This window comes from Manis javanica, chromosome 13 (genome assembly GCF_040802235.1).
Source record: "Manis javanica isolate MJ-LG chromosome 13, MJ_LKY, whole genome shotgun sequence".
NCBI classification, from domain to species: Eukaryota; Metazoa; Chordata; class Mammalia; order Pholidota; family Manidae; genus Manis; species Manis javanica.
This window is the reverse complement of record NC_133168.1, coordinates 17011036-17035454: the sequence shown is the minus strand read 5'-3', so window position 1 is coordinate 17035454 and position 24419 is coordinate 17011036. Positions and strand designations below refer to the sequence as shown.

Here is a 24419-nt window from a genome sequence, read left to right as displayed (position 1 = left end):
ACTCATAGGCCTTATTTTTAAAGGGCAGCCTCTATTCAACTCCAGCCAACTATTGCTTCACCAGGAATGATGGGATGGTGTTGCTAGAAACCTAGCTTTCCAAGAACAGTCAGAGATCCCCAGAGTTTCCATAGGCTTTCTCACTGCCTGTAGATTCCAAAGAATTGCAGGTATAAATAAGCAGAGGACTGTTCTGTGCCTGGAAGGTAGGTTATGCAGTGTACCAGGCTGGCCAAACTTCTCAACGCTTGTCACGTCCACAGTCACGGAAGTGGTACTGAGTGGCGCCTCACACACAGGTGCCACACCATCCTGGCTCAACATCATGAAGGTGATGAGTCATCCAGTAATCTCACCTGGATGAATCAGTTCCTCTCTCTGTGGAATTTGGACTTTTAGATGAAACAGTGAATTAATTGGTAGTGATAGTGCAAGTGCTAATACACAAAAAGCACAAACAGAAAGAGAGTTAAGTCAGGGGAATGGCAGAGCAGTAGAGTAAGAATCAACAAACATCCTTTGCTGAGGAGTGAAAAACTAACCTTCTAAGCAGGGATGCACTGGATCCTGAGTAAATTTTGAGTTTCCAAACTTCATTCCAGGTCTGTTAGGTGCTATTCTGTAATTCCTGTTCCTCCCATGAGTTCTGGGTATTAAGGTTTTCTTGGGATCCTGTGAGGCCTGATGTGCAATCTTCTTGCCTTTCTTTTGTCTGTGTGTGTATATCCTTAAAGCAAATACCCTGTTACTTTACTGAGTGGATTCTTGCAATGGAAAAACCTAACAGTGTATACAATGCTTTTTTTTTTTAAGAGGTAATTTTACTGAAACCTTAATAAGTTGTAAAATGTTCATCCCAGTTGCTTCTCTTTCTGTGGTCCTCTGCCCTTCTCTTCTTTGTTTTGGTGTGGAAGATTGCTCTGGAATACTAAGAACACAAATTACTTAAATAAAAGTACATGAATAAGTCAGTAAAAGTGTGCCAACATGCTACAGAGTGCATTTTGTCACACAACAAAAATGGCATTAAGTTTTTGATGACTTGATCTAGAGTAGTTGCAAGTGGGGATGACCTAGATGTCCCAAGACAGACAGTAACTCTCCAGTTACAAAACACCCTGAGGCAGGAATTATGCTTCAGTTCCAAGATTTGAATATTTATCTTAGAGATAAATATTCAAGGGGAGATGAAATAAGGATGATGAGAATAACAGTGGGGAAGCATAAAGAGGGGAGATAAAAGATAAAAATTAAAAAAATAAAAATAGAGAAAGACCAGAGAGATAAAGTGGAAGTACTAAGACCGCAAGGTAATGAAGTGATTACAGAAATGACTACTGCTGAGACATGTAAGGATTATACATGAGGGCACAACTGCAGTTTGAGCAAAGGATTAAAAGTTTAAGATTATGTTGGGAAGAAAACTAAACATTTTTTTACAATGGAATAAATTTTTAAATGATTTTGTGGGTTTAAATTATTTAAAAAATCAATGTAGACTAAGGACTTTAAAAAGAAATATCTTCCAGTTTTGGAAAAAAAAAATTGTAATTCCAATGTGTACTCACATAGAACAATCTGATATCCCTGATGCCCAGATTTTGCCACTAATTTTTTTTTAAATTTAAAGAAACTAAATTCTTTATAAAATACTTCATCTCATGTTTTAAGTCAGAGAAAGATGAAGATAATCTGGAACATTTTGTTGTGTACATAAAGCAAGAATGTTTTCAAAAATGTTTGAGAGAAGTGCTGGAGAGACAATTCAACCATCCAAAAGGTCTTTCATTGACTTAGCTCTTCTGAAGATTTGAGCAAAAAAAGGAAAGTGATTATACATAATTGAAAGCATTTGAATCAATGAAAGTCCATGATGTTTCTCCAAAGGAAAAAGTTTACAATTTAGTAATAGGTAGTTGGCCTATAAAAGATAGTGAATGAGATAATTTAGATGTGTTAAGTTTTTTGAAGTTGAGTAAATACAATTATATGTACGGGTTGTTTTTTTAAATCTAAGGCATATAATAGTTTCTAAAGCACAGACATATCTTTTCTCTAAATTGTAAAAGCAGAGACAGATGAATAGAGAGGACTGGGAATCAGATAAGCAGCCTTGGAAAAAAATATTAACTATACCAGGAACAGAAAGACCTGCTCCAGATCATTTGTCACACATAACAACCAGGGAGAAAGGAGATCCAACATTTAATCAGTGCTGGGGTTGCAAAAAGACGAAGTAGAAGAGAATCCATAGAGTGTTTCAAGATGATGATTTGCCAAATGTCCTGAAGAAGACAGCTAATTATGTGGACTCCATCCGTCTCACGAAAGATGAAAGATAACAAATTAAGACAAATCAGTTTGTAAAACTGAACAGTCCACACCAACATATAATGATAAGAAACTGGGTTCTGTAAGGTGGCCAAATGAAACTTTAAAAAATATACCATTTCAAGAGAGGCATTAGGTTGCATTCTGTGAATGGCAAGGAGTTAAAAAGTTTTATCAGTGTAGAAAAGGAGAGCCAGCCGGAAGGCACAACCAGGCCTGTGACCACCCAACTAAGACTCAGTTGGTTGGAACTTCAACTAATCTAAATTAGATGGTTTTCCTTTGGGTTTTATATCTAGGATAAAATAAAATCAGCTATCCATAATAGTACTGTACTCCAGGGCTGCTCCTACTCCTTTTGACACCTTTGTACCTATCAGTAAGAAAAAGACGTCCCTTCCTCCTGGTGTTTCCAGACCCTGGGGAGTTGGTTTTAGGAGCTGACAGCTATACTTCAGCTTCCCCCACCCCTTTGCCTAGGCACCCATATGCAAAACATAACCTGCACAGGCCTGCTGTCCCCCTTAAGAAAGTTTAGGAAATAAATACCTGTGGTAAAATTACTACAACCCTTGAAACATGTAGGTATAGGGATAAAATGAAGACATTAATTTCAACCAATGGTAATAATAGTTTTGAAGGGTCAGTTTAAATTTTGTCTTTATTGTGAAATTGAATGCATGTTTTGTTTCTTTTAAATATAAACCTTATTTTAATTAAACTTTTCAGAGTTTGTTGCTAAAATAAGGTTTGTGATCAGTGCTTAACTGTCAGGAAAATTCTTATTCGTGAAGTTTAAACATTTTGGTTTCCTGGTTGTGTTCAATGTCTAGAGGAATATTACTTCATAGATTTGAAAGATTAAATTTGAGCATATAAGCAAAGCCTATATTGGAGTAAATGTTCCTCTTTTCACATAGGTGTTCCTAAGAGCTTAGACATTTGAGATCTAAGCAACAATAGGTAGGGGAAATGGAATAAAATCACAGTGAGGGGGAGAAGAGAAACATTCAGAGCAGGAGGAGGGAAAGACTACATTCAAGGTAGAGAGAGAGGGGGGAGGAGGACCAAAGTCAAATGAGAGGGAGAGAATGGTACACAGAAGAGCAGAGGAGTTCAGAGGGCTCTGCAGTGCTGATGCACGGAAACTGCACACACGTAGCCTTTATCTCTTTTCCCTGCTCTTTATTACCTGTTTTATTTTTCAATTGTTTTTTCCAGAAACTCCTTCTAAAGAAACTTATTGACTTAACAAAAATAAAGCTAGAACAAAAATCTTCAAGAACCATGAGAGTCCCCCAAGATTACTTTACCCTTGGCCTACCTTGCTCCCTCAATGATTGGTCCTTTGGGCTCAGAGAAACACAGGTGACCTTTTCCTTTATAAAATATAGCACAGATGAAATCAGCTTTGAATACTAAAATTTTCTTTACTAAAGACTAAGGGCCAATGGGAACTATATACAATGAGTAACATAAAATCTAACAATCTGATTTATAAAACCTTGGATTGCTCTCTTTTGGTGGTCCATTCCAGCACCTTGTCTCTTTGTAGTGAGCACCATCTCAGCACCCATCACTAAGGTGGCCATGGCTGCAAGGCTTCCTTACCTAAGAAACAAAATCCAAGGTCTAATTCAAGGCCTACCCTCCAGTTCTCAAAAGGCTAAACTACATATTACACAGTAACTCCAACATTCACCCTCGGGATACACAAAGACAATAATAGGTGCCCTTGATCAAGGGCCCCAGGGAACTAACTACCAATTAGCTGCCAACAGAGGGTAAATGATTCTTTGGGACCTAGTATCACACTATATTATCCCAGATAAAGTCAAACTTTAAGCCTTGGGATACAGCAAAAAGAGCACTGGATTAAGCATTAGGAGTTGAAGTGATTTAGTTCCTGACTCATTATGGGACCCTTAGGCAAATTACTTTAACTTTCGAGGCTTTATTTTTATCATATGTATAATAGAAACTTTATCTATCTACTTTAAATGATTCATGTAAGAATAAAATAACAAAAAAGATGAAAGTGCTTTGAAAAAATAGAAACTTCTACAAAAACAGAAGAGCAAACTACATCATTCCAGAGGTTCCCATCATCTTTGCCTGCTCTTTTCCACCAACTCTTACCAGGCTGTTCTTCTCACCAGATCCTAAATTCAATTTCAATTTGCAGATGTCAGGATTTAAATTAAAAGCTCTCTGTAGATCTTTTATGGCTCTGCAAGTATATGATTCCCATTCACCCAAAGAACTAGAACACTTACTTTATTATTATGTGTTGGAAGCACAAAAATAAGTGAAATACAGTAGAAATGGTAAAACCCAACAATCAATAATGATGGGATACAGTATTAAAACTTTAAACAGATCTTCTCCAAACTACAATGGGATTATGTTGTGATAAATCCATCGTAAACTGAAAATACCATGAGTCGAAAATAGATTAACGTAACAAACATTGTAATTTAGCCCAGCCTACCTTAAACATGCTGAGAACACTTCCATTAGCCTACAACTGGGCAAAACCTCTAACACAAAGCCTATTTTATAATGAAGTGTTGACTGTCTCATGAAATTTATTGAATACTGTACTGAAAGTGAAAAACAACAGCTGTATGTGTACAAAATTAAGTGTACCGGTTGTTTCCTGTCGTGAATGGCGCAGCTGACCGGGAGCTGCTGCTCATTGCTGCTCACTGCCACTGACCATCACCAGAGAACTGTACTACATACAGCCAGCCTGGGAAAAGACCAAAATTCAAAATTCAAAATGTGGGTTTTACAGAATGTCTATTGCTTTCACACCAGTAAACTCGAAATATCCTAAGTGGAACCGTTGTAAATCCGGGATCGTCTTTAAAAAGTTATTGGGAAGCATGTAGGGATATTCCCTCTGTCAAACTTTGTCATCAATCGTAAAACACTTAAGTGCTACAAAGCTGAAAAGTAATTGGTTAGAGGCTGTGAGACTAAAAGTAAGATTATTGTGTTCTTAAAACCTACAATCTAGTATTGACAAGTAGTATGGATGATGTTGAAACTTTGGTTTGGACAGACTTGGACTGGAGTTCAACAACTGCTGTTAACTTACCGTATGATATCTGACAAATGCTTTCTGCCTCTAAGCCTGTTTCCTCCCCTCTAAAATGGGGATAGTTAACTGTCCCCTAGGGTTGCTGTGAGGTTCAAATGAGCTAATTTACTTAAGTAACAGTTCCTGGCACAAAAGTGCTTAATGGCCACAATTCTTTCTTGTGTATGTGTGCAGTGCGGGGAGACGGTGAAAGTGAGATTTCTCACACACAGCCGGCAGGATACACTATGCTGCAGAGCTCTTCCACTTCAAGACACGAGCCTCCTCCTTTGCTTCCTTCTCTCTCAGGCACCGTTTTGTGGTCCTAGAGTCTCAGTCCTTCAAGTATGAAGGCAGTAACATTTCCTATGCCCGATTACGGATTTACAGTTAACTATTTTATATATTTAAGGGCCACTTTCAATTAGTCACTCACTTAATTGTTACTCTTACCACTTTGGCTAATGAGCAGAGTTGCCCACCCCAAAAATGAAAAAAACATGATTAAAGACAAATGTGGACTCTTCACCATCGCTAGAAATGAAATTCCTATGATGTACTTTGAAATCTTTAAATAAAAACCCAACGATAACATTATATTTGGTTTGAAATAAGATACTTCGCCAAGGTCAGCGGCGGAGACAGCTTCAGCGGCCTCGATGCTTCCTGATTCTTACTCCCTCCCCACCAAATCCCATTCCAAATTAAGCCTAGACCTGGCTCGCTGGCTGGCTGACCGCGGCCTTCACCGTGAGGTGCCAGAGCGAGGAACGAGAGGGGCGGGGGAGGTGTGGCTGAAACGGAACTTCATTGTTCGCGGGACCGACTCTTCCCGAAAGCCGCCGCTGGCAACGCCTGCGCAGTGTGCGCTCTTTGTGCCGGGACGCAGCTAGCCGGTTGTTTGTGTCTTTCTGAGGCCAGGGAGGCGGAGATAAGGGGCGTGGCCATACCCTGCCGCATTCTGATTGCGCTTTGGCTTTCGGTGGGCGGGCACAGGGCGGGACCTCACATAACAACACTCGGAGCTGGGGTTGAGGCTATTTGTTGCTGCGCCGACACCGCCCGGCCCGTGGCTCGCAGTGCTCTCGGGCTCTTTTAGCAGCAACCGTCGCCGCCGCCGCCCTGTGATCTCTGGCTTCACTTCCTCCTCCTCTTCCTGCTGAGCCACTTTCCTCCGAGCACCATGACCGTCGTCTCCGTCCCGCAGCGGGAGCCGTTTGTTCTAGGCGGCCGCCTTGCGACCCTGGGCTTTTCCGCTCGCGGTTACTTCGGGGCCCTCCCGATGGTGACCACGGCTCCGCCGCCTTTCCCCCGGATCCCGGACCCGCGGACGCTGCCCCCCACCCTCTTCCTCCCTCACTTCTTAGGGGGAGACGGTTCCTGTCTGACCCCTCAGCCCCGCGCCCCGGTACCTCTGCCTAACTGCAGCGTTGCCACAGCTGCGGGCACCCCTCGGGCAGCGCCGAAGAAGCGGCGGAAGAAGAAGGTGCGGGCGAGCCCGGCGGGGCAGCTGCCCAGCCGCTTTCACCAGTACCAGCAGCACCGGCCGAGCCTGGGGGGCGGGCGCAGTCCCGCGGCGGGCCGGAGCGGAGCGCTGGACGTCCCGGAGCAGGCCGCCGCTTCGGCCCCGGGCCCGGCGGCCTCAACCCGAACTGAGGGAGCGGGCCCCTTCACCGGCCCGCTGCCGCCCGCGGCCCTCGGCCAGCCCTCGTTCAGAAGCGAGGTAAGGGCCGCGAGGGGCACCTGGGGACCTTTGGGGACTTCTGGCCCTCAGGCGACCGCTGCCGCGCCCTGGGGCCTTGCACCGAGGGATCAGGAACGGGGGCCAGGGGTGAGGGGCGGCCGTGTACTCGGGAGGGAAGTTTCCGTGACGCCGGCTCTGTTCTCGCTGAGGGGACTAAGGGGGAGGGGAGGCATGCGCTGGCGCTGCTGATTGGCTCCCGGGAGCCAGCCAATGAGAGGGGCGGCTGCGCCCCAGCAACAACCCCGATTTAGAAGGCTGGCGGCGTTCCAGGGGGTTTTGGCGTTCGGGGCGCGCGGCTGGGTGGGTGAGGGAAGGGATCCGCGGGGCACTGACGTCAGCGCGCTACGTGCACCGCGCTCCGGCGCTCATGAAGGCGGCGATGCCGACGGGTGCCTTCCTTCGGCCGCCCGGCCGTAGGTAGTACTCAGCCTGGGCGCGGACGCGTGTGCAGTCCCGCCGCCCTGGTGTGCGATTGGGAGTGGGCCGCAAGCGGCGCGATTACGTTGGGCTTTTTGCGGAGATAAGCGGTGCCCCGTGCGGGGCGCAGTTCCCACGGGGGCTCTGCCCCTCGCCCGGGTGACCCACTTAGCTGTACTTAACTCTCCAAGTCGGCAGGAGCGGCGGCCAAGTTCTTCCTCTCTGAAGTGCTAAGTTAATTCACTGTTTAACAATTCCCATTATAGTCTGTACCGGACTTTCGTAATGGAAGGTAGTTTTACTGTGTTCAGAATGATGGGACTTTCGGAAGAAAAGTTACCAGTGCATTGGCGTGACTTGCTAATTGCCATTGTTATTCACAGTAAACTGATTAAAACTTAAAACGGAATTAAATCGCTAAAGTGATTTGAAATTAAAGTAACCTTTATGTCAGAACAAGACATTTAATTGACAATTTCAAAAACACCCTTTCATAGTGACGAAGTGAATGTTAAGTTACTGCTTTTTGTTGAAGGAATATTGGACTGAGCGATGTGCAGATTATATATAGCTGTGCCTTTTAAGTTCGTTCGCCATAATTCCTCGAATTATTTTTTTAGATTTCTTTAAAGATTTAAAATTCTATAGCCTTCCTGAAATATTAATGATAATTTAAAAGCAAGCTTTTATTGTTTCCTGGTCAGTAAAATTTATTTTTCTCGAACAGTTTTAATACTGTTCGTGGGAGCTCTGTTGGCAAGTGAACACATGAATTGTTAGTTGTGCTGCTGCTTCTGTTTGTGCCCCTATTCCCTACCATGTTACAAGTGTTGGAGGGGCACTGATTTAATGGGTTACCTTATACTTCCACCTGGGCATGGCTTCCTGTAAGGATCACTTGAAGGTAGGATAGTGATTAGAATTAGAGCCGCAAAGTTGTTAAACCAGAAAGTAGAGGGCAGGGCAGGATACTTCTCCAGATCGTGTGGTTTTTTTTGTTTTATTTTTTTCTTTATATATATATATATATATATTTTTTTTTTTGAGAGGGGCATCTCATATTTATTGATCAAATGATTGTTAACAATAAAATTCTGTATAGGGGACTCAATGCTCAATGCACAATCATTAATCCACCCCCAGCCTAATTCTCGTCAGTCTCCAATCTTCTGAAGCATAACGAACAAGTTCTTACATGTTGAACAAATTCTTACATAGTGAATAAGTTCTTACATGGTGAACAGTACAAGGGCAGTCATCACAAACTTTCGGTTTTGATCACGCATTATGAACTATAAACAATCAGGTCAAATATGAATATTCGTTTGATTTTTATACTTGATTTATATGTGGATCCCACATTTCTCCCTTTATTATTATTATTATTTTTATTTTTAATAAAATGCTGAAGTGGTAGGTAGATGCAAGATAAAGGTAGAAAACATAGTTTAGTGTTGTAAGAGCAATTGTAGATGATCAGGTATGTGCCTGTAGACTATGTGTTAATCCAAGCTAGACAAGGGCCTTAAAACATCCACGGATGCAGAAGATTTCTCTCAAAACAAGCCTCACCACTGTTGATCCCCAATTTCTCACCTGATGGCCCCCCTGCGACTGTGCCTGTCTTAGGTTGTTCCTCCCTTGAGGAATCTTACCCGTCTCTGGCTAACCAGTCATCTTCGGGGGCCATACAGGGAGATGTAAAGTTGGTAAGTGAGAGAGAAGCCACATTGTTCGAAAAGGTTAGCTTTTTACTTGTTTGCAGATTTATGCCCTGTGGCTTCTATGCCCAGCATTTGTCTTGAGGTATATTTACCACTTGGAGGAATTATGATACTCGGTAAATTCGATATGAGGCACGAATTCTATTTAAGGGTCGTGTGTTTTTTTATGTGTGTATAACTGGAAAACGTAAATGAAAAGTTTTTATTTTAGCACTTAAATTTCTAGAAATTTTTTTCGAACGCTGGGGGATAATTTTTCGTTCGTATTTAGTTCACTATCACTTTCTCACTTAAATTCTGGTTCCTGCTAATCAAATTTTTGTTCTGAAATAACTTATCTTAAACGTACCTGTTTAAAGGTATAGTATATATCTATTAACACAGCTTTTATTTTTAACCAGGCTCAACCAGTTAAAGTGAAAGCATTTGAAAATTTCTCTTGGCAACATCCTGTTGTAAAAATGCTGACCTTAGAAAGTTGCCATACGTGTTTGGAAGATGGCTTCATTATGGTTATAGAGATGGACTTGGGGTTACTTTGAGGTTTTTTCCACTTTAACATTTTAGAACTGACTCGTATGTTGCATACTGGTAGCAGTGGTGATAAACTGTTAGTGGTAAACAAAAGTAGGTGCGTACATATTTGGATGTCCAGTAATAAGTGCAGCAAGCACATAAGGTATTTATTCAGGGCAATGAACTAAAAGTTTCAGAGGAACTTTCTAAAGGAAATTGTATTAGATACGTGGTGTGAGGTTCATGACTGTATCTTACCATGAGACTGTATTCACTTTTATGTTCCTTGTCTTTGTAGGTTTTAAAATCAAAGATGGGAAAATCGGAGAAAATTGCCATTCCCCACGGCCAGCTTATTCATGGTATACACTTGTGGGAACAACCAAAGATAAACAGACAGAAAAGCAAATATAATTTACCACTAACCAAGATCACTTCTGCAAAAAGAAATGAAAATAACTTTTGGCAGGATTCTCTTTCATCTGATATAATTCAGAAGCAGGAAAAAAAGCCTTTTAAAAATACTGAGAACATTAAAAATATGCATTTGAAGAAATCAGCATTTCTAACTGAAGTGAGCCAAAAGGAAAATTATGCTGGGGCAAAGTTTAGTGATCCACCTTCTCCTAGTGTTCTTCCAAAGCCTCCTAGTCACTGGATGGGAAGCACTATTGAAAATTCTAACCAAAATAGGGAATTGATGGCAGTACACTTAAAAACTCTCCTAAAAGTTCAAACTTAGATCTCAGATTTCAGTGTGTATGTAAAACACAGTCTTTCCAAAATTCCTGGACTCTTGAAAAGAATTGCTACAGAAATGGAAATTTTCTTTGTTGCAAACCCAAGTGCAAAAGATGAATTTAAAAAACTACAGCCTGTATTATATTTTATATTTTGTAAATACTGTATACCATGTATTATGTGTATATTGTTCATACTTGAGAGGTACATTATAGTTTTGTTATGAAAGTATGTATTTTGCCCTGCCCAAATGGTAGGAGTTTTGTGTGTGTGTGTATATATATATATATATATACACACACACAATGGAGAAATTTTAAGTGTGTGCTAAGGCACATGGAAGACCTGATTTATTTGCACAAGGTACTGAGATTTTTTTCAAGAAACAGCTATAAAAATCTCAAGGTGAAGATCTAAATGTGAACAGTTTACTAATGCACTACTGAAGTTTAAATCTGTGGCACAATCATTGTAAACATGGGGCTTGTCTGTGTTTCTCTAAATTGATTTCTGCCTTACTATCTGTGATTACTGAAAAATTCCCATTACCATTTTTACCAAATTTAATTTCTGGTTTTTGGTTTATCCATTCAAATTTAAAATACCTCTAATTTTAATCCAACAAAATCGGTTGTAATCAAATTTTTAAATAATAATTTGGCTCCCCCCTTTTAAAGTAGTCTTGACTCTTTGTGTGTGACTGTTTTTCATGTTTGAATGTATGATAGGAGATGGATTTTTAACTTCCATTTTAGTGTCTAAATGTTTAACTTTTTACTAATTGTCCGTCTTCTCTCTGAAGTTTAGAGGGTCCAATATTTAACACTATCACCTCTGAGGGGAGGAATTCCTCATCTTAAAAATGGAAATGGTTGTGGTCAAAAGTAAAGTTGATGAGTTTATAACTTACAATATATTTTATAGATGAACTGTTTCTTAAAGTACCATTTGACTTAACATAGCATATGTTTTCAAATGAAACAAAAGTGACACTTGTTTGGTTTGCTAAATTTATATTGATATTGAATGGTACTTGAACCAAAGCAAGCATAGTTGATTTTAAAATAATAGGTGGAAATTTTGGATTGTGAAGCTTGCTTGAAGATAAATAGGGCAGCTTACTATTTTTACTTTGATTCAAACTTTGTTCTTCTACTCGTTATTATATAAGAATCTATTCCAGTAAGAAAGTCTAAAACACAACTTCTCCTATATAGTTTTTAGTTTATTACACAAAGCTAAAATTTAACAAAAAAAACTTCTGAGTAATTAGACGATACTTAGAAATGTAAAAAGGGAAAGGTTGTTTAAGAAGGTAGATTCTGTAAGGTGAGAAAGGTGCTATACCATCCTTCTAAGAAAAAACAAACGGAGTAATCTTTAAGTCTTGTATCACTTGATTCACACAGCAGGGGAAGACGACTTAAATTTCTGGCTGTGCAAAGGTGGGTGGTATGGGCACAACCTTAACTTACAATCACTGTTGACTTGAACAGTGCCAGAAAAATACAACTAATGTTAAATAGCTGCCACAAAATCTGAGAATTAGTAACAGATGTGCTGTCTTCTATATGTAACTCATACATAACCCAACCAACCATTATTCTTTGGCATTGTCACATGCTTTATTTTTATATACATGTAGAGAAAGCTATACTTAAGTGGGTCTGTGTGTAGCACTAGCTCTTAAAAATGCATTTAGAGAAACACTAATAAAATACAGGTGAGCATTCAACCTTGTAGAAGCCTAGGTATTAACACTGGTAAAGAGAATGGTTAAATTTTTCTAAAGGAATGATAAGTAAATGGATTATATTACAAAGTAGTAGGTTTTATAGTTGAAGAGTGATAAAATCGGTTAAATTAGAGTGCAGATGAATTTAGTGAGGATGTATTAACAAATTTAGAAGTTAAATAGTTTTGGTATTAAACAGTAAAATTATAATTTAGCAGCCTATTATAACACTTAGTCCCTTCAGGCTGCTGTCTATAACAATACTAGAGACTGAGTCACAAATTTCTCACAGTTGTGTAGACTGAGAAATCGAGATCAAGGCACCAAGCAGATTTGGTGGGAGCATATTTCATGGATCATAGATGGTGCCTTTTCACTGTGTCCTCATGGCAGAAGGGGCAAAGGAGCTTTCTTGAGCCCGTTTGGTGAGGGCACTAATCCCATACTTGGTTCCACCCTTATGTCCTAATGACTTCCCATAGTCTACCTCCTTATGCCATCATCTTGAAGGTTAAGTTTCAACATAGGGATTTGGACCATAGCGCAGCCCAATTATTTAGCTACCTTTTTCTCCCATTGGAGTCTCTGAAGCACTTCCTCCAGTCTTTCAGGAATTCTGTTTGGTTTTGTGTGTGTGTAAAGCAAACTAGTCTGCAATTGCCAGCTTCAGGCCTAAAGTTTTAACTAGTAGCCTGGTAAAGGGGGCTTATAATTGGCAGTGAGTAAAAGGTTGATGAGTGGTATGTGAGTGAAAAACACTTTAACATGCAGTGGCACTTAACCAGAACAAATACCAATATGTGGTTAGCATTTTATACTGTAGTTCAGGTAAATCAGTATAATTTGATAGAAGTTAATTCAACTCAACCACTGACAAAGTTGACATTGTAGAAAGAGCTACTTTTACTTGCATTAGTTTTGATGCTACATATTTTATTAGTGTCCTTGTAAGCTTATAAAGGAGCAAAGATAATGACCAAATTACACTATTAAAAGATTGATAGGAGCCATTGTTTTCTAACTTAAAGGTGGTTTGTAAGTTAAAATACAAATTTAAGGGTGGCTTATATGGTTTATAGGTTGAAAGACTGGTGGTTATTTGGTGAGTAATTGACATTTTATTGAGACCACCATTTAGATTTTTAGGTATTTTGCCCCTTCACAATATTTTAACAAAGCTAGTATGCTGTAAATGTGGGATTCAAATGGGATGCAGTCATACTATACTTGGGAAAAAACACTTGTATTTGTTCTGCTTAGTATATGATTTTAGACTATCTAAAAACCCCACAGTATTGGCCCTAATCACATTTGGTATTAAGAAGTAACAAAATCTTGGCTCCATTCCAGTACTTATGCCCCTCAAATACCAAGCCCGAGAATGGACCAGGGAAGGACAACACAGCTGGCACCTAACAGCTGGTGAAATCAGAGAATGTGAGAAGCTGTGGCTACGGTGGGCAGGCTGAACTCTGGATGTCCTGTCCCTCAACTGCTAGCATGTCCCCAAAACCATTTAGATGTCTAGGGGAGGGTTTGGCCTGTCCCAGGGCAAAGCCACCCACCTCTGTCTTACTCAGAAGCAGTACTGAGGAGAGGACCATTAAATGGTTTGAGATTACCAAAAAAGGGGGACTTGTTTTGAGCTTAAGGAGGCCTTTAAGAAGTATTAAAGCAGACATCATTTTGAGTGGGGACATTAAACAGTTCTAGAAAGGGGATTGAAAATGCAAAGGAACTGTTTGATGTTGGCATTGTGTATCGGTCTCCATTCCTGCTCACATAACATACACATAACCGCCCTCACAGTTGGGAAAACTGATTTTGGAAGTTCAAACCATAGTTTGAAAATTCCCCCCATTTTTAAATACAAAGTTTACTTTTTCTAATGATGTATTGTAAATATTAATGCTAATGGGTTGTCTTAGATGAGTTCCTACATCTCTCCCAAAGCTAAGTCTGTAATTCCAGGAAATGGTTCACTCACTCACAGGCTGACATTTCTACATAAGATTATAATAAGTCTAACAAACATGAAGTCCCTGTCTCGAGTTATAAAACTGCCTCAACCACCCTTCTGTGCCTGGCTTGGCATTTCTCAGTTCTGTCATTTTTGAGCAGCATATCTAGTTTTAATGTGTGGGGACCTATGTGTGAGTTATGTTTAGGAAATACAAGGATAAATGGCGGAACTGAAAGTTTAACAGTATAGGTGGGTGGGGAAGAAATGACAAATGTAACAAATACAAGCTGCATTACCTTTTCCACACCAACAAATGCCTGAAGAAGTGAAAACACTTACTGTCTCTCTCAGAAGGTACTAATTCTGGTGAGTAGTGATTGCCTAGTTGGGAATCTGACACCTTAGAAGTAGCCTTGAGTTGGGCCTTAAAATATTCAATAGTATTTGATGTGCAAAGAGGAAGTAATTGTCAGAGGTAAGTCTGCGCAGATGGTGTGAATAGAAGTGGAGTATCCCATACCTCAGAAGTGAGAAGGAAGATGTAGTGTATTGAAAGGCATATTGGGTAATATAACATGCAGGGCCTTGAATGTCATGCTTCAGAATGTCAACTTTATTCTGTAAGCATAGCAGAGCCATCAAAGATCTATGAGCAAGGGGATGAGATTCCTGCTTCAAAGAGAAAACTGGTGAAAATATGGAGAACAGCTTGCAAAGCTGCTTGAGAGAAGACCACTTAAGAATATTTCAAAAGTTTAAATGAAAGAGCATGAAGGACATTATTAGAGGGAATAGAGAGGCATGGACCTGCTTGGGGGTATTTTGGAGGTAAAATTAAGATTTGAGCAACTGAATGGAGGTTAAGGGGAGTTTTAAAATTGAGCAATTAGGAACATAAAACTAGCAATTAGGGCACTCTGGAGGGGGATCTTTTTGGGAATTAAAGAGGAAGATAATTTTGATTTGCATGTTGGCCTTTAAGGTGCAAGTAGGATATCCACGTGGAAATTACACAGCAAGTAGAAGACAGGTCAGGATTCTGAGGTACAGCTTTGGCAATAGTGCACTGAAGCATGAATGACATGAAAATGGAACTGAAATAATTCTCAATCCTTTTTCCATCATGAGGCTTACCAACCACCTTTGGCAGTACTCTCGACCTCTTCGGCCTCCCATGGACTCTCAACTTCATCTATGAGTATAATTTAGTTGTTGAATTTTAAAGTGCTGCCTCTGAAACAGTGTTAAATGTTGGTTCTCTACCTACCTGTAAAAATGTGTTAATGGACAGTTCTAATTTAAGTTCTGAACTGATAGCAGAGCTCCAGTTGGTGAAAAGGAAATCATTTCCTAACTTTTTCTTAGTCCTAGATTTGAAATTGAGCAAAACATCTTTTATAATTTTATTTCTTTCTGTACATCTCCCATCTCCTAATGATCCTCCCAACATATTGCTGAATACATTATCCTTTATTTAGAAGGTAGAAGACCCCTTTCTCCCAACTCCCATCCCTCCATGCAATTGGTATCTGCTTCAGATTAAGGGAAAAATGTTTACCTATACTTGTGTATAAAAGTCTGATAGTCTCATCATCCTTTACGTATTTCGATTTTTGAAGGATGTTTTTTGTTTTGGGCCCCAGGCCTGGAAGGAAGACCCCATGGAGGGGGCAGACAGCGCTGTGCGGAACCCACGGGGCAGTAGTAGGAAGCAGCCTGAACTCTGTCTCCCCTTTTGAAGGACATTATTGAACTAAATCACATTTTTAAATCACAGGGTCTGTCTTGCAGAGCATCTGATTCACGAATCTATCTCCTTTAAGTCGTTTGATGTACTTCATTCATGTCTCTCCTGAATCCATAAATCTTTTAAAAAAATGTTTTCAAATGGGGAAAGAGTATATTTGTGTTATGCGATGAGATGGTATACAAGGCAGAATTGTATAAGCACAAATTGTGTAATTCAGGAACTACTTGTTCTTAAATCTGAAATTTTAGAGTTCATTTTATAGGATGCTGTTCATGAACACATACAGAAATTTCATTTTTGTAGCTAAGTGATTAATAAATCTTTTCCTGGTTCCTTCAGTGGTGTTGGTAGTAAAACGGTAGGCAAAAATTACACTGCAGGATCAGTAAATCATGACATTTCCGAACATTACACACTAGTGTATTCTCATTTCTTGGATCAAGCATTTTGAGTGAACCAGTAATTTTTATTAAAGACAAAGACAAAGACATTATGTTACTTGTTATGGTTTTTCTAGTTTTACATGTTTCTAGTTTTACATGTTCATCAGGGTCAGGTTAAGGAGAAAAGCAGGGCAAAATGATTGAATCTGTTTTCAGACAATAATAATGAATAAAAGTGTCTGTCTACAATATAAATCCTCATGTATCCAGTACTAAATACTTGGGTTTAAACGATGGAATTCTTTCCCAGGCCTCTGCCTTATAGGAGAGATGTACGTTGGCTGCTGAAATTCACTTCTTAAATGTCATCAGTTTGACTGGCTTTACTGCTTTTTCAGGAGTGTGGTAGTCAGGGCATATCCTACTGAATGCACTGGTGAGTCTGATCCTAAGGCCACCACTGGTTACTTAGGTCCTTTGGACAAACATGGTAAGACTTCAGACACCTTTCAGGAAGGTGTCTTGCTGCAGGTAACTAATGAAGAGGTGGTCAACCACAGCATCTTCAAGAAGTAAGAAGTTCTGTACCATCTGAAAGTAGTTCTTGCTGGTACTTTCATTTGAAAAAGTATTCTTTAAAGATTGAAGGGAAATGTTTTCTAATAAAATACAAATTTCATTTAGTACAGGTTTTTAATATGAAAATTATAGGTTGACTGTAAAAGTAATATCCACTAGAGGTAAATGTATCATGTTTAAATTAGGTTTTGTGAGTAGAGATAAATTCTATTTTAAATATAAAGTTTATAATTTTGTATCCAAAAAATTTTTGATCTTTGAAAAAAAAAAGTTTCTTGAACTTTTAGATAGGATTCACTGAAGGTATAGATGGGGCTGATGGAGTTTATTTTAAAAAGTTAAGGATAATCTATTTTATGCTTAAACTAAGCCTCTTTAAACAAAATCTCTTGGATTAGATTGTCTTGAATTTACTTCTGAGTTTTCAAGTTGTTTTATTTCACATCCTTTGCAATTCTCTTAGCGTTCTAAATATGCTAAATGTACAAGTAATGTTTCTGCCACCCAGGAATTGTATTTGCCAAATTTAAACTTGTATTATAAAAACCCCAAACTAAATTATAATTTAAAATTTATAAAAGGTGTTGCACTTACTGAGGGCTCATCACTGAGATCTCAGAATTCATTTCTAAAGCAGAGTTCATAGTAGTGTTTCCTTAGTGTAGAAATGGTGACACAAATGTAAAGTTCCCCCTGCTAGAGGAATAGTTTATCATAGATTATGTGGCATTAACAGTCTCTGAATTAAGTAATGGTAGAAAGGGACAAAATAGGAGGATTGACAGAAGCAACCTATGTGGATAATCATGGAAAGATGCACATTTGTCACAAGAGGCTACATGTTCTATTAAAGCTCCATTTAATTAGAAGAGATTATGTATCTCAAACATGTAACAAGAGCTTAAAAGACAAAATGACATTCCTGAATGACAATTATGAAAACACTTCATTTCTCTAGTCTTTCACACAGTAATTTTTATGCATGTGTAAGAACAGTTCAGGGAAGTAATCTTTCCTCGTCTAATATGTAAAGTGGCAGAAAAATATGGGGTTTTTGTATCTGACTATAAATAGATACTAATCAAACTCCTCCAAAGCTTGTCATAGATACATAGCTACACTTAAATCATTAGATGATTCCTTTATTCTAAGATTAAAAATTAACTTGATTACTAAAACCAAATTTACAAATGTGTTCTTGGCAGTCTAGAATCTTGGGGAGGGGATGGCAGGATGACATTTTAATGACTTTTGGTTATTTCCAAAATGCAAAAGTTTGATTTAAATTGAACTCAAAATTGCCTTCCACAGTAAGATCTTTAAACAGGAAGTTTTTTTCTATTACACTTTACTTGGCAACAATGAATCAGAAAGGGCTTTGGTTCTTCCTATCAAAACCTTGGAGAGAGCTACAATTTGGGGTAACTTACTGCCATAAAATAGGGCTCTTATTAGTCCCTTCAAGTTGAAATTACCCTTTTTAAAAAAATTTGACTTAATTTTCCTTATTATATTTTTTTATTTTGTATCATTAATATACAATCACACGAGCAACACTGTGGTCACTAGATTCCCATTATTAAGTCCCCACTACATACCCCACTGCAGTCACTGTCCATCAGCGTAGTAAGATGCTATAGTCACTACTTGTCTTCTCTGTGTTGTACTGCCTTCCCCGTGCCACCCCCCTACATTATGTGGGATCATAATGCCCCTTATTCCCCTTCTCCCTCTCTTCCCACCCAACCTCTCCAGTCCCTTTCCCTTTAGCAACTTTTAGTCCATTCTTTGGTTCTGTGAGTCTGCTGCTGTTTTGTTCCTTCAGTTTTGCTTTGTTCTTATACTCCACAGATGAGTGAAATCATTTGGTACTTATCTTTCTCCGCCGGGCTTATTTCACTGAGCATTATATCCTCTAGCTCCATCCATGTTGTTGCAAATGGTAGGATTTTTCTTCTTCTTATGGCTGAATAATATTCCCTTGTGTATTTATCTATTCATCTTTATCCATTCATCTGAAATTACCCTTACTTTTTAAGTGATCAGGCCATTTATTGCTTTCAAATTTTAGAAAAGGATTAATTTCAAATATTGATTGCCTGTTCCATTAGCTTTCCGAGGTCCTAGTCACTGTGCTTTCAGTCTGGTCTCCTTAACCATCTGTGTCTTTTGTCCCTGTAATCGTCTGATGCTTGAAACCAGATCCTGAATTTCAAAACTAAGAATAATCAGGCTTATGAAAGATATACAACCAAGGTTTTCTGATCACTCTTCAGATAACTGGAATACTGTTAATGAACTTTACAGTTTTCAAAATTTTACTGTCAAATTCAAAATAATTGGGGAATAAATGGAACATGTATGATAAAGCAAACATAACTTACTATTAAGTATAGAATCTAGGGAGTAAGTATATGGATGTTCACTGTAAAACTATTAGTAAAGATTTTTATAACAAAATGCTAATAGAATTGGGGAAAATTAAGGCTGCTTTGCTAGTTCACTCCAACATTATACATAATTTGAGTATATGTCAATAATTCTAAAAGCTAACTTATATGTAGCATGTGTATAAATAAGTTAACCTTTTGAGATTGTGAACTCTGAATATCCTGAATTCTTTCCTTTGCACTTTCAAGGTAGGTTGGTTAGTCACAAAACTTCTAAAACAACTCCAGTCAATGACTAAAACACCAAAGCTATTGTAAATACGAACTGAAAGATTAGAGAAAGGATAATGTATTTAAATACTGACTTATTTGGAAAACGTGTGAGTTGACACTTAATGTTGACATAAATGTTAATGTTTGAAGATTAAAATTAGGGGAGGATAGAGAGGGAGGTGGAAACTATAATGATTTTGAAGGAGATTTATAATAACTGTCCATGGTTGGAGAGTTAAGTTAAAGAAACTCTAAAGTGTAGTAACTTGAACTTCAACAGGGAAAGGAAATACATGTGCATGAAATTCCAAAAAGGAAGAAAGAGGTGGCTGAAAACCTGTTTAGCACTGAAGTGATTAGGGAGTAGAAGGGCAGGGCAGTATTCAGATCTTAACAGTTGGTTATTTATACTCTTTAAAGCATTTAATGCTGAATTAGTACTAGTGGACTTAATGGAAGCTGTTTAAGATTACTAAAATTATTCCTTAAATGACATACAATGACCCTTGAACAATATGGGAGGAGGATTTAAGTGCACCAACACAGTAAAAAATCTGCATATAACTTTAGTCTCCCCCAAACTTAACTGTTGACCAGAAGTCATACAGATAGCATAGACAGTTGATTAACACATATTCAATATATGTATTCTGTAACATATTCTTACAATAAAGCCAGAGAAAATATTTTTTTCAAATTGAGCATATCTCCAAAAATTTTTTCATTTATTGAAAAAAATCATGTAAAAATGGACCCACATTCTCCAAAGAAGAAATCCAGATGACCAACAGGCACATGAAAAGATGCTCCACATTGCTAATCATCCAGGAAATGCAAATCAAAACCACAATGAGGTATCACCTCACACCAGTTAGGATGGCCACCATCCAAAAGACAAGAAATAACAAGCGCTGATGAGGATGTGGAGAAATAGAAACCCTCCTAAACTCTGGGTGGGAATGTCAGTCGGTCCAGCCACTGCAGAAAGCAGTATGGAGGTTCCTCAAAAAACTAAAAATAGAAATGCCATTCAACCCAGTAATTCCATGTCTAGGAATTCACCCGAGGAAAAAAAAAATCCCTGATCTGAAAAGACACGTGCATCCCTGGGTTTACCACTGCAGTATTTACAAGAGCCAAATGGAAGCAATCTAAGTGTCCATCAGTAGATGAATGTATAAAGATGTGGTACATATACACAATGAAATATTATTCAGCCATAAAAGGAAAACAAATCCTGCAATTTCCATCAACACGGATGGATCTAGAGGGTATTGTGTTCAGTAAAATAAGCCAGGCAGAGAAAGGCAAATACCACAATTTCACTTTTTTGTAGAATATAAAAACAAAGCAAAACAAAAGGAATAGCAGTAGACTCGAAGACACTGAGAAGTGACTGGTGGTTACCATGAAGGAGGGGTTGTGTTAGGTGTGTGGGGAGTGAGAGGGGGATAAAGGGGCACAAAAATTCTCAATCATAATGTAGGTTGGTCACAGGGATGGTAGTACAGCATGATGAATATAGCCCATGGTTCTCTTAACATCTTCTTATGTTGACACAGATTGCAGCTGTACTAGTGGGGGTGAGAATTTAGTAATTCAGTTACCCACATTATTAAATCCTCACCCCCATTAGTGCAGTTACTGTCAATATAGAAAGATGTTACAGAACCACTGGCACTCTCCATGCTGTACTACCATCCCTGTGACCAACTTATGACTGAGAATTCTTGTGCCCTTTTATTCCTCTCACCCTCCCCACCCTCATCCCTGTGTATTTTTCTTTATTCAGTCTTTCCTATAAAAGAAATGGTATTTATGTCATGATTATAAAGTACTGTTGTTGTTTTTTTTGAGAGGGCATCTCTCATATTTATTGATCAAATGGTTGTTAACAACAATAAAATTCTGTATAGGGGAGTCAGTGCTCAATGCACAATCATTAATCCACCCCCAGCCTAATTCTCGTCAGTCTCCAATCTTCTGAAGCATAACGAACAAGTTCTTACATGTTGAACAAATTCTTATATAGTGAATAAGTTCTTACATGGTGAACAGTACAAGGGCAGTCATCACAAAAACTTACGGTTTCGATCACTCATTATGAACTATAAACAATCAGGTCAAATATGAATATTCGTTTGATTTTTATACTTGATTTATATGTGAATCCCACATTTCTCCCTTTATTAATATTATTATTTTTATTTTTAATAAGATGCTGAAGTGGTAGGTAGATGCAAGATAAAGGTAGAAAACATAGTTTAGTGTTGTAAGAGAGCAAATGTAGATGATCAGGTGTGTGCCTGTAGACTATGTGTTAATCCAAGCTAGACAAGGGCAATAAACCATCCACGGATGCAGAAGATTTCTCTCAAAGCAGGGGGGATGAGGTTCTGAGCCTCACCTCTGTTGATCCCCAATTTCTCACCCGATGGCCCCCCTGCGACTGTGCCTGTCTTAGGTTGTTCCTCCCTTGAGGAATCTTACCCATCTCTGGCTAACCAGTCATCTTCCAGGGCCATACAGGGAAATGTAAAGTTGGTAAGTGAGAGAGAAGCCATATTGTTTGAAAAGGTTAGCTTTTTACTTGTTTGCAGATTTATGCCCTGTGGCTTCTATGCCCAGCATTTGTCTTGAGGTATCTTTACCACTTGGAGGAGTTATGATACTCGGTGAATTCGATATGAGGCACAAATTCTATTTAAGGGATGTAATTAGGAAGGAAGAAGAAAAGCTGTAGAGGTAGCACACATAAGAAAACATGGGAGGATTGATTATTTCTTTGACCTATCTTCTTGTAGAGTAACTTAAGCATGTATAGGTTTTAAACTACTAATTAAATTGTGCACACACATTAACTTAATAGGAATACAGTTACATAACCAAAGCAGATCTATAATTACCAGCCATCTCCAGTGATGCCAAGAAAACCAGTTAGGCACCCTAGGCATTTGTGAAAATTTGTCTATGATATAATGGATATTGTCCAACTGTACTATAAAGTACTGTTTTAACTTGAGAGAAGAGTCAACCTAGAATATCACTTCTATCAGAGAATAGTATTTCTAAAAAGGTTTGATTCAGTTATATTTATACTTAATTTATAAACATCTTTTTAAAGGTATACAAGATACCAATTTTCCAGAGGGCCTAAACCAACCTGATAGACCAATGCTATGATCCTAATACCCTGTTTTCATCAAGGGAGTGATTTAGATGCTAAGGTGCATAATCATTTAATACTTAAACATTTTTTCTAATCAAATATATATGAGTTCTGACTTCAAAACCCTTATGTCCCACTGAACCACTAGTCTTCAAACCCTTGGGAGTCATGGACTTGTTTGAAAATCTACAGGGCCTACACTAAAGTTTTGGTTCTATGATGTCAGGTTAAGAATCCTCTGCATCAGACCATGCTGCGTAAGTAGAATGCATTTTACTGTACCTCAAATATCCTACCACCCTATTTGGAAAACAAATTTAGTTTTTAACTCTAAATAAGAAATCACAATTTTAATATAGTTTAGGAGAATTATAAAAATATTTCTAAATACTTCCTCCTTTAAACATTGACAGATATTGCCTCTTTAATGTGATTAGAATAAAGGAAAAAATTATTTGTAAGACAAATAGTTGTTTCAGAATAGTTGTATCTCATGTAAACACTACAATAATAAAATCATAAAATAAATCAGCTCAGTGGCACAAGATTAATTCTCAGGCTCCAAATAAAAAATTTGGCATATTCCCCCATTACTTGTTTGCAGCTAAAAAATGTCAGCTGCAATACCGAAATTGTGTATTATTCACAGGGAGAAAGAAAACAGAAGTTGTAATGGCCATCTTTACTTTCTTTGACATTAACTTATGATCCTGAACAAATGGAGGTAGGTAGTAACCTAAACTTGGAAAATACCTGAATAAATATCTTTAAAGAAATGATCACAGATATGTAAGACATTGGCTTTATTTATTAACAGACAATCTTATTCTAAGTATCCTCTCTTAAATGGTTCAAGAAACAATTCTATAACAAAAGTGAACCCTAGAATAGAGATATACCCAGAACACATTTTGCCAGTGTACCAGCCCAACTGCCACTCATTTCCACTCAGAGTCACAGAATCCATTTACACTGAGCCCTGTAATCTTTTCTTGTTCTAATTCTGTTCTCTCCTTTCCCCCTAAACATTATCCTAGTTTAGCATATATCTGTCAAAAACTTTCTTCCAAAAAGACAGAGCATAGTAGTCAGGGAGAGGTAGTCTAGAGCCCAGCATCCCCACCTCCAAAGTCTAATGGCTGTGTGATCCGGTGCCTGTCATTTAACCTCTCTGCATCTCACTTTCCTTATCTGCAGTGGTACTTACCTCATAAAGCTGCTGTAACAGGTGAATAATGTAAAACTTAGCAGTGCCAAATACATAGTAAAGTACAAATAAGTATGAACTATTACCATTCCAGTTTTCCCATCAAACCAAATAGTATCCTCCAAAGCAGTTTAGAGGTTACAATGGAAAACCAATCTGAGATTAAGCCTGTTTAGAAACACTGCCTTATTAACTGTTTACTAAGATAATAAGGATTAAATGCAGAGTAAAGACACTACAATCAATACCAAGTTAGCACTTCAAATGACTGCATATGTGTGGGTAAACTCAAACATTTATTTAGAAAATATAAAAATTTACTATTAGTATTTGCCTTGCTCTTTCTTTAGACAATCCTTTAAATTTTCAGTAGTGCCACATAACTTCATAACTAAATTTTATAACAGATGAA

General features: G+C 38.4%; 1 protein-coding gene and 1 long non-coding RNA gene across 7 annotated transcripts; one reads left to right on the top strand and one right to left on the bottom strand.

The window, feature by feature from the left end:
* LOC118971645 (uncharacterized) lies at positions 1-6480 on the bottom strand. Of its 6 annotated transcripts, XR_012124775.1 has the most exons (4): positions 4981-6480; positions 3836-3942; positions 3656-3710; positions 1-928 (listed from the first exon to the last, which is right to left on the bottom strand). It is a non-coding gene; the product is annotated as an uncharacterized lncRNA (long non-coding RNA). The 6 variants fall into 6 exon arrangements; XR_012124774.1 differs by having other exon boundaries at positions 1-437; positions 543-3942; XR_005060163.2 differs by having other exon boundaries at positions 1-392; positions 543-3942.
* On the top strand, positions 6474-11234 carry PNRC1 (proline rich nuclear receptor coactivator 1). The gene is made up of 2 exons (XM_037014000.2): positions 6474-7139; positions 10116-11234. Exons 1-2 carry the CDS (start codon positions 6600-6602, stop codon positions 10557-10559), a joined length of 984 nt encoding a protein of 327 aa, XP_036869895.1. The 5' UTR covers positions 6474-6599; the 3' UTR covers positions 10560-11234.
* Positions 11235-24419: the final 13185 nt, after the last annotated feature.

What these genes read in the sequence shown, in the direction of transcription:
- PNRC1 (XM_037014000.2), top strand. Translation starts at nt 6,600, where the DNA reads ATGACCGTCGTCTCCGTCCCGCAGCGGGAGCCGTTTGTTCTAGGCGGC. An exon ending in AGCCCTCGTTCAGAAGCGAG is followed by an intron (nt 7,140 to 10,115) that starts GTAAGGGCCGCG and finishes TTGTCTTTGTAG; the next exon opens with GTTTTAAAATCAAAGATGGG.